This window comes from Sinocyclocheilus grahami, unplaced genomic scaffold (genome assembly GCF_001515645.1).
Source record: "Sinocyclocheilus grahami isolate Dianchi unplaced genomic scaffold, SAMN03320097.WGS_v1.1 scaffold102.1, whole genome shotgun sequence".
Lineage (NCBI taxonomy): Eukaryota > Metazoa > Chordata > Actinopteri > Cypriniformes > Cyprinidae > Sinocyclocheilus > Sinocyclocheilus grahami.
This window is the reverse complement of record NW_015505281.1, coordinates 414,176-424,701: the sequence shown is the minus strand read 5'-3', so window position 1 is coordinate 424,701 and position 10,526 is coordinate 414,176. Positions and strand designations below refer to the sequence as shown.

Below are 10,526 nucleotides of genomic sequence, written 5' to 3'. Positions count from 1 at the left end.
TATATATATATATATATATATATATATATATATATATATATATATATATATATATATATATATATATATATAGGTATGTATGTATGTATGTATGTATGTATGTATTGAATAATTGATTGATTGAAATATAATGAATATTGTGGTCGTGTTTATCTTTCACTCATCAGGGTATGTTGCTGCCGGCTGTGGTATTGCTAAAGGATTATAACCCACACATAATCCTGCCAGAGATATGAACATTATGTAGTTTCTTCATTTAACTCATAGTGTCGCTGTTTACCTGCAAAACAATGTGTGTCTTCAGTACACATCTCTCCACCCTGCTTGTGATGTCATATAGGGCTTTCATCCCATCTCTTTATAGAAAATCGTCGACAGCGACTTGACTGCTTGATATTATCTACGTCTATTGTTGTAAATTGGGTTATATGGTCCTTGTGCGTGGTAATACTGGATTCAATTTCTAATTAATATTTCAAGAATTCCGAAGGTTCTGTGTTACTGCTGAGATGTTTTGTCTTTTGTTCTTCGTGCTGACGGCGCACATCGCTTATGGAGAGGTGAGCTATTCTGTTCCGGAGGAGATGAAACGCGGATCTGTGATTGGAAATATAGCAAAGGATCTCGGACTCGATGTGAACAGATTGTCATCTCGAAAAGCGCGGATTGATACTGAAGGTAACAGAAAACGATACTGTGACATTAATCTGAATACTGGAGAACTGATCGTAGCGGAGAGAATCGACAGAGAAGAGATTAGCGGGAAGAAAGCTTCATGCGTTATTAAAAATGAGTTTGTACTGGAAAATCCTTTAGAGCTGCATCACTTCATTCTCAATATTGAGGACATAAATGACAATTCACCTCAGTTCAAAGAAAGTGTTATTAAATTCGAAATACGAGAATCAGCAGGCAAAGGTTCATCATACTTACTAGAAGACGCGTATGATGCGGATATTGGTCGGAATGCAGTGCAGTCATATACACTTCAAAACAATGAACACTTTATTCTTAATGTACTAACCAGGGCAAATGGAAGAAAATATGGCCAACTCGTGCTGAATAAAGAGTTAGACCGTGAGCAGCAGAAAGAGGTAACATTAATTCTCACTGCGGTGGACGGCGGGACTCCACCGAGATCAGGTACTGTAGCCATACACGTCACTGTGCTGGATGCTAATGATAATGCTCCAGTCTTTAGTCAGACCGTCTATAAAGTCAGTCTGCCTGAAAATTCTCCTCTAGATACTGTAGTGGTGACAGTGAGCGCTACTGATGCTGACGAGGGACAAAATGGAGAAGTTACATATGCGTTTGGTCATTTACCTCAAAAGGTCCAGCAATTATTTTTCATCAATTTAGTATCTGGCGAGATTAAATTAACTGGGCTGATTGATTATGAGATAGAGAGTACATTTGAACTTCCCATTCAAGCTAAAGATGGTCAGGGGTTAGCCAGTTACTCCACGGTATTAATAGATGTTATTGATGTCAATGATAACGCCCCTATAACAATACTTAAATCACTCACCAGTCCCGTTCCTGAGAATGCGTTACCCGGTACAGAGGTTGGCATCATTAATGTGCAGGACAGAGACTCTGAGAATAATGGACAGGTGCGCTGCTCTATTCAGCAAAACGTCCCATTTAAACTCGTACCTTCAATCCAAAATTACTATTCTCTGGTGACCACAGGTGAATTAGACCGCGAGCTGCTCTCTGATTATAATATTACAATTACTGCTACTGATGAGGGCTCTCCGCCTTTATCTTCCACTAAGAATATTCACCTGACTGTAGCTGACGTGAATGATAATCCACCTGTATTTCAGGAGCAGAGTTACAGAGCTCATGTGCAAGAAAATAACAAACCGGGCTCCTCTATTTGTTCAGTATCAGCTACAGACCCGGACTGGAGACAGAATGGGACTGTAGTTTATTCTCTGTTGTCCTCTGATCTCAATGGCGCACCGGTGTCCTCCTTTCTATCCATTAACGGAGACACCGGGGTCATTCGTGCCGTGAGGTCGTTTGATTACGAACAGCTGAAAAGTTTAACTGCTGACCTGACTCTGAAAAAGACTCAGTCCTCTGTGGATGATCTTGAAAGACTTGATGCGGAAATGAGCGATTCCTTTCAGGTAGGACAAACGAAGTATTTTTTTTTTAATCTTTTTAATATTTTGGGTTTGCAAGTTACTTTTATTGGCAACATACTTTCTAATGGTTTTAGAAATGGTAACTTTCTTGCATCCATCTCGTTGTCTGTTCTGTGAAACAATTTGATAAACTAATTTAATTTCGTATTTCTTTTTAAATCCCAGTTCACTATAGTTAGTAGATAGGGCATATTTCTATTAGCTGTCCATGGTGCTGTACAGGCCGTGTTTGTGGCTGTTGTATTCTTTATGACATGGTTACATTAGTTCATCTTGTCATATACATTTGTTATTTGTTATTTTTTTGGAAGGACTTGATGCAGATTGGGTGGTGCTTTGCGATTTAACGTTTCTTTTCTTACTTTTTTAATTTTCTAACCTTACAGATTAAATTAGTGTGTTTATTTTAATGGACTGTCTGCACTGACAACAGGTTCTTAAAAATTTTGAAGCTCATTTTGAAGGCTTAGAAGTAGCTAGTTTTATATGTTCTCTTTAAATTGCTCAAACATGACCATACAAAAAAAATCTAAAGTCATAAATCCTGGCTCACGAGTTTATTTTTTATTTTTTTCGTTGCTAGTTAAGGAATCCTTAATATAAATTATGCTTAAGTGACTGCCCCTTCTTTCTGTTTTACAAATTGTCAATGAGACAATTATATATGCCTTGATAAATGCCAAATACTGTGTAGCTATTTGTTAGCTTCTAAACGTTTAAAGATGTTTGGTTATCTTTTAAAGAAAGGAATCTGATATATCTCGTTCTGTTGTCTAATAGTTCTTTCAAACTCATTTTATTTTTGCGACATCAGTATGTAACGGAATCTGAGACAAAACACTGCTGCTTTTAAGGAATTTGACGTCCTTCTCATCTGTGTCTTCTTTGTGAAATTGGCTTATAAAAGCAGTTTATGTCAGCAAATTTTAAACGCTCTTTTACTCGGATTAGAACTGTCATAAAGCAGGTTTTCCAGTTTTTGTCCATTGTGCTGCACTGTCATTCGTTATTTTATATATATTTTTTGAATATTATAAATATTGTGGTCGTGTTTATCTCCCACTCATCAGGTAGTGTTGCTGCCGGCTGTTGTTTCGCTGTAAAACTGTATAACCCACACGCAACCCTGCAGAAATATGAACATTGGGCAGTTTCTTCTTTTAACTCATAGTGTCGCTGTTTACCTGCAAAACAATGTTTGTCTTCAGTACACATCTCTCCTCCCTGCTTGTGATGTCATACATAGGGCTTTCAGCTACTCTTTTTTTCATAGAAAATCGTTGACACCGACTTCCTGCCTGATATAATCTACATCTGTTGTTATAAATAGGATTTTATACTGGTTTTCTTGTACATGGAAATTATTATAGTACGGGATTCAAATTCTGGTTAATATTTGAAGAATTCCAAAGGTTCCGTGTTGCTGGTGAGATGTTTGGTCTTTTGTTCTTCGTGCTGGTGGCGCACACCGCTTATGGAGACGTGAGCTATTCTTTTCCGGAGGAGATGAAACGCGGATCTGTGATTGGAAATATAGCGAAGGATCTCGGACTCGATGTGAACAGACTGTCATCTCGTAAGGCTCGCATTGATGCTGAAAGGAACAGAAAACGATACTGTGACATTAATCTGAATACTGGAGAACTGACCGTAGCGGAGAGAATTGACAGAGAGGAGATTTGCGGGGACAGGCTTTCATGTGTTTTAAAATTTGAATTCATGCTAGAAGATCCATTAGAGCTGCATCATGTTTCAGTTCAAATTCAGGATATTAATGACAATTCGCCTGTTTTCTCAAAGAATTTGATCACATTTGAAATTAGGGAGTCTGCTGTTAGAGGCTCTCGCTATCGTTTGAATGCGGCTCATGATGCTGATATAGGACAGAATGCAATTCAGAGATACAGTCTACAGAAGAATGACAATTTTCAGTTGAGTATAAATTCAAATGTAGACGGAGAAAAAAAATTGGAATTACTGCTAGAAAAGGAATTGGATCGTGAGCAACAAAACGAGGTAACATTAATTCTCACTGCAGTAGACGGCGGGACTCCACCGAGATCAGGTACTGTAGCCATACACGTCTCTGTGCTGGATGCTAATGATAATGCTCCAGTCTTTAGTCAGACCGTCTATAAAGTCAGTCTGCCTGAAAATTCTCCTCTAGATACTGTAGTGGTGACAGTGAGCGCTACTGATGCAGACGAGGGACAAAATGGAGAAGTGACTTATGAGTTTAGTCGTATCTCTGAAAGAGCTAGAAAGCTTTTCTACTTGAATAAAAGTACAGGTGAAATTCGGGTTACAGGTGCACTTGATTTTGAGGACGAAGCCATTTACGAAATACTAGTTGAAGGGAAAGATGGATTTGGTTTATCTAGTGATGCTAAGGTTGTAATAGAACTTGCAGATGTTAATGACAATGCTCCTGAGATACGAGTGAAATCTTTGCGTAGCCCCGTTTTCTTCCTCCAAATTACGCAGAGGTGGAGGGCGCGGGAACTCTCCGCAGCACTTACAATTATGACGCATACCTGACCACGGGCTCGCGCACTAGTGACTTCAAGTTCGTCAGGTCTTATAATGAGGGCACACTGACTGCTGACCTGACTCTGAAAAATACTCCTTCCGCTGTGGATGATCTTGAAGGGCTTGAGGCGGAAGTGAACAATTCCTTTCAGGTAGGACAAGCGAAGTCTTTCTTCAAATTTTTTTTTTTATATTTTGGGGTTATAGATTGCTTTTATTGACAACATGCGTTCTAATGGTTTTAGAAATGCTAACTTCCTCGCATCCCTCTCGCTGTCTGTTATCTGAAACAATTTTATAAACAACTTTAAATGCGTATTTCATTTTAGATTCCAGTTTACTTGGAGTTTAGTAAAAAGGGAATGTTTCTATTGCAGACCTATTAGCTGTCCATGGTGCTGTACAGGCCGTGTGGGTTGCTGTTGACGTTTTGCTGGAGGCTTACATATTAAAGAGTACATTTTATAGTAGTTGAGCTGTTTCTCTTTTCACATTCTCATAGAATGTTTGGTTGTTCTATGCCCTCTAGTCATTTTATTTTCAACAAAGTGTTGTATTCATGTTTTGACATATAATATAAGAGTTTATGAATTAGCTTTATTCACAAATTTAAGTTTTCTTATGCAATAAGTGTGTTTATAAAATTTTTACATTTGTGGTCTTGTGATTTTTGGACTTGACGCGAACATGAGTGCTTCTTTTCATGTCGAATTAACCGTTGCTGTATTTTTAATATTCGATCCTTTCAGATTAAATTAGTATTTTAATAGACTACTTTCGCTGACAACAGGCTCCGAAAGATTTAGAAGTTTATTTTTAAGTCTAAAGAGTAGTTCTTCTATGTATAATATATATTTAGATGCAATTGTAAGTAATGAATCATGTTTCATGAGTCGTTGTTTATACGTATTTGATTTTTCGTCTCTATAGCTAACGAATCCTTAATAGAAATTATTTTGTAGAAGTAGCTGACCTTTTATCTGTTTACTAATTGTCAAAGAGAACTTTATCTGCCGTGAAATAGCTTTTTTAATAAGCTTATGACTAATTGCAATACGACTTTGTCACATATTATAATGAAGGTACGCTGACTGCTAACCTGACTCTGAGAAAGACTCAGTCTGCCGTGGATGATCTTGAAGGATTTAATGCGGAGGCGAACAATGTCTTTTTTTAAGATTCAAAAGGTTTAAAGTCGTTTTGTGATTCTTCTTCATCGATGACTTAGTTATGTGAAATTGGCTTATAAAAGCATTTTCGTATGTCAAACTTTTTAAACTTTTTTTTAGTTTGATTATAAATGTCATAGAGCATGTTTTCTTGTTGCTGTCTGTGCACTGTCAATTCACATTTACTGTCTTTTTCTTACGTGATGTAGATCACGATCTCGCAGTGTGCTTGCTTATTCATTCATTCATTCTGGTAATATTATAAATATTGTGGTGGTGTTTATCTCCCACTCATCAGGGAATGTTGCTGTCGGCTTTTGTTTCGCTTAAACGATTTTCGCTATAACCCACACACAATCCTGTCAGAGATATGAACATTATGCAGTTTCATCATTTAACTCGTAGTGTCGCTGTTTACCTGCAAAACAATGTGTGTCTTCAGTACACATCTCTCCACCCTGCTTGTGATGTCATATAGGGCTTTCATCTAATCTCTTTTTAGAAAATCGTCGACATTAACTATCTAGCCTACGTCTATTATTCTAAATTGGGTTATATGCTTGTTTTCTTGTGCCTGGTACTACTGGTTTACATTTCTGGTTAATATTTCAAGAATTTCAAAGGGTCTGTGTCACTGCTGAGATGTTTGGCCTTTTGTTCTTCGTGCTGGTGGCGCACATCGTTTATGGAGACGTGAGCTATTCTTTTCCGGAGGAGATGAAACGCGGATCTGTAATTGGAAATATAGCAAAGGATCTCGGACTCGATGTGAACAGACTGTCATCTCGAAAAGCGCGGATTGATACTGAAGGTAACAGAAAACGATACTGTGACATTAATCTGAATACTGGAGAACTGATCGTAGCGGAGAGAATCGACAGAGAGGGGCTTTGTGGAAAGAAAGCTTCATGTGTAATAAATCAGCAGCTTGTCCTTGAAAGTCCTCTAGAACTGCATCGTTTCATTCTCAATGTTGAAGACATAAATGATAATTCACCACAGTTCACAGAGAGTGTTATTGAATTCGAAATAAGGGAGTCAGCACTAAAAGGATCTCCTTACTTATTAGATGAGGTCCACGATGCAGATATAGGCATGAATTCAGTGCAGTCTTACGTGTTGCAAGAAAATGAAAACTTTCTTCTTCGTGTAGTAACGGGTGCAAATGGAAGAAAATATGGCGAGCTCGTGCTGAATAAAGAGTTAGATCGTGAACAGCAGAAAGAGGTGACATTCATTCTCACTGCGGTAGACGGCGGGACTCCACCGAGATCAGGTACTGTAGCCATACACGTCACTGTGCTGGATGCTAATGATAATGCTCCAGTCTTTAGTCAGGCCGTCTATAAAGTCAGTCTGCCTGAAAATTCTCCTCTAGATACTGTAGTGGTGACAGTGAGCGCTACTGATGCAGACGAGGGACAAAATGGAGAAGTGACTTATGCATTTAGTCATTTATCTGAAATTGTCCGGCAATTATTTTCCCTTGATGCAATGTCTGGACAAATTAAATTAAAGGGACTCATTGATTTTGAGGAGGAGAGTTCAATCGAACTTCCGATTCAAGCTAAAGATGGTCAAAGGCTAGCTAGTCATTGTACAGTCATAATAGACGTTATTGATGCCAATGATAATACCCCTATAATAGTAGTTAGTTCTCTTAACAGTCCCGTTCCTGAGAATGCGTTACCCGGTACAGAGGTTGGCATCATTAATGTGCAGGACAGAGACTCTGATAATAACGGACAGGTGCGCTGCTCCATTCAGCAAAACGTCCCCTTTAAACTCGTACCTTCAATCAAAAATTACTATTCTCTGGTGACCACAGGTGAATTAGACCGCGAGCTGCTCTCTGATTATAATATTACAATTACTGCTACTGATGAGGGCTCTCCGCCTTTATCTTCCACTAAGAATATTCACCTGACTGTAGCTGACGTGAATGATAATCCACCTGTATTTCAGGAGCAGAGTTACAGAGCTCATGTGCAAGAAAATAACAAACCGGGCTCCTCTATTTGTTCAGTATCAGCTACAGACCCGGACTGGAGACAGAATGGCACTGTAGTTTATTCTCTGTTGTCCTCTGATGTCAATGGCGCACCGGTGTCCTCCTTCCTATCCATTAACGGAGACACCGGGGTCATTCATGCCGTGAGGTCGTTTGATTACGAACAGTTGAAAAGTTTCAAAGTGCTCGTGTTAGCCAGAGACAACGGTTCTCCTCCTCTGAGCAGTAACGTGACCGTGAGTGTCTTCATAACGGATGAGAATGACAACTCCCCTCAGATATTATACCCCTCTCCGGAAGGAAACTCCTTCATGACCGAGATGGTACCCAAAGCTGCTCAGGCACGCTCCCTGGTCTCCAAGGTGATCGCCGTGGACTCGGATTCTGGCCAGAACGCGTGGCTCTCGTATCACATTATTAAAGCGACAGATCCGGGACTTTTCACTATCGGTGTCCACAGCGGAGAGATCAGGACGCAGCGGGACATTTCTGAATCTGACAGCATGAAACAGAACCTCATTGTGTCCGTGAGAGATAACGGACAGCCCTCTCTCTCAGCCACGTGCGCATTATATTTACTAATATCAGATAACTTGGCTGAAGTTCCAGAACTGAAAGACATGTCTCGCGACGAGAGCAGCTCCAAACTGACGTTTTATTTGATCATCGCGCTGGTGTCCGTTTCCACTTTCTTCCTGACCTTCATCATCATCATCCTGGCCATATATATATATATATATATATACTCATACTCTTTTGTATAAATAATTTAAGGGCCTTGGTTAACAAGTTAGATTTTTATGTTGTAAGCTGTTTGCTTGTATTGAAACAGGCTGTAGTCTTAAAAAGACCACTGCACACAAAATCACATGCGAAATACATGAAAAACACATGAAACGTGTATCACACATTTCACATGTGATTTTAACTTGTGATTGCACGTGAAATTCATGTAGTTCCTTTGTAAGGGCATATTTGAGGGTCAGTCTGGCTTTTGAAATGTATAGTTTCCTTTTTTGTGTATGTAATTTTGATTATTTTCCCTGCTAATTTTCAGTAATGTGGCATGCTATCAGGAATTCGTTGTTTTATGATTTTTTTTGATTTAGAGTTTAAAGATGTTAGTGGTGGTGGTCTTTTGGAAATTACTGCGAAATCTGTCTCATTCTATTGATTCAACGTTAAAGGAGCACTCCACTATTTTTGAAAATAGGCTCATTTTCCAACTCCCCTAGAGTTAAACAGTTTAGTTTTACCGTTTTTGAATCCATTCAGCCGATCTCCGGGTCTGGCAGTACCACTTTTAGCTGTAGCTTAGCATAGATCATTGAATCTGATTAGACCGTTAGCATCTCACTCAAAAATGACCAAAGAGTTTCTCTATTTTTCCTATTTAAAACTTGACTCTTCTGTAGTTACATCGTGTACTAAGACCAACGGAAAATTAAAAGTTGTGATTTTCTATGCCGGTATGGCTTGGAACTATACTCTCTTTCAAGGAAATCAAGGAACTTTGCTGCTGTACCATGGGTGCAGCAGGCACAATAATATTACGCAGCGCCTGAAAATAGGCTTATTGGAAGTTACCTAGCTGGGGACTATTTTCAGGCGCTGCGTAATATTATTGTGCCTGCTGCACCCATGGTACGGCAGCAAAGTTCCTTGATTATTATGCCGGAATGAGAGTATAGTTCCTAGCCATATCGGCCTAGAAAATCACAACTTTTCATTTTCCGTCGGTCTTAGTACACGATGAAACTACAGAAGAGTCAAGTTTTAAATAGGAAAAATATCAAAACTCTTTGGTCATTTTTGAGCGAGATGCTAACAGTCTAATCAGATTCAATGATCTGTGCTAAGCTACAGCTAAAAGTGCTACCGCCAGACCCGGAGATCAGCTGAATGGATTCGAAAATGCTAAAACTCAACTGTTTAACTCTAGGGGAGTTGGAAAATGAGCCTATTTTCAAAAATAGTGGAGTGTTCCTTTAAGTTCATTCAACATTGTGTCTAACATCAATTTGGGTTTACATGGCGATTCTGTAGTTTGTATTTCAATCCGTGGTTTATTTGTATGTTTGTTTATTGCTTTGCGATTCTTTTATCGATGTGTTGCATTTGTGAAATTAGCTTATAAAGAGATTCAAATACCGATTTCGGTAATCTTTCTTATTCATATCCAGCTAAAAGGATGGATATTACTGTCACAGGATAGTCTCAGTCTCTCTCTCTCTCTCTCTCTCTCCAAACTGCTGCTTTCCATGGTACTGCATTAGCATTTACCTTTTGTTGTCTGAGATTTTTATTTATTTTATTTATTTTATTAATTACTATTATCATTATTATTTTGTGCTGCTTTTTTCTTTTGCTCTTATCTCGAACCCACTACTACTTGTGTGTGTGTGTGTGTGTGTGTGTGTGAGAGAATAATATAACTTTTGTGGTCGTGTTTATCTCCCACCCTTCGGGGAATTGAGATACTGGCACGTACACTTAAAGAATTCACTGACCTGGTTGGACATTGCAGTTCGATATTTGCAGTTTGAATTAAGCTTTCTTTTCAGTGCGTTGTTTTAAGGTTTAAATGGTATCTTCTTTAGAAATGTATTTGAGTTAATAATTTAGGCGACGTCCTCTTCCGTTTCACAATGTCTCCAA

General features: G+C 38.7%; 1 protein-coding gene and 1 pseudogene across 1 annotated transcript in view; both read left to right on the top strand.

Annotated features, from left to right (window-relative positions):
- The window catches only part of LOC107588378 (protocadherin gamma-A10-like), a 5,768-nt gene extending 2,506 nt beyond the window's left edge, over positions 1–3,262 (top strand). Inside the window, exons 3-4 of the mRNA XM_016276452.1 lie at positions 1,696–2,141; positions 3,230–3,262. Of these exons, the coding sequence (XP_016131938.1) occupies positions 1,696–2,141; positions 3,230–3,262 (479 nt within the window). The remainder of the gene's footprint in view (positions 1–1,695; positions 2,142–3,229) is intronic.
- A 98-nt stretch (positions 3,263–3,360) lies between these two features.
- LOC107588377 (protocadherin beta-16-like) lies at positions 3,361–8,866 on the top strand (annotated as a pseudogene).
- Positions 8,867–10,526: the final 1,660 nt, after the last annotated feature.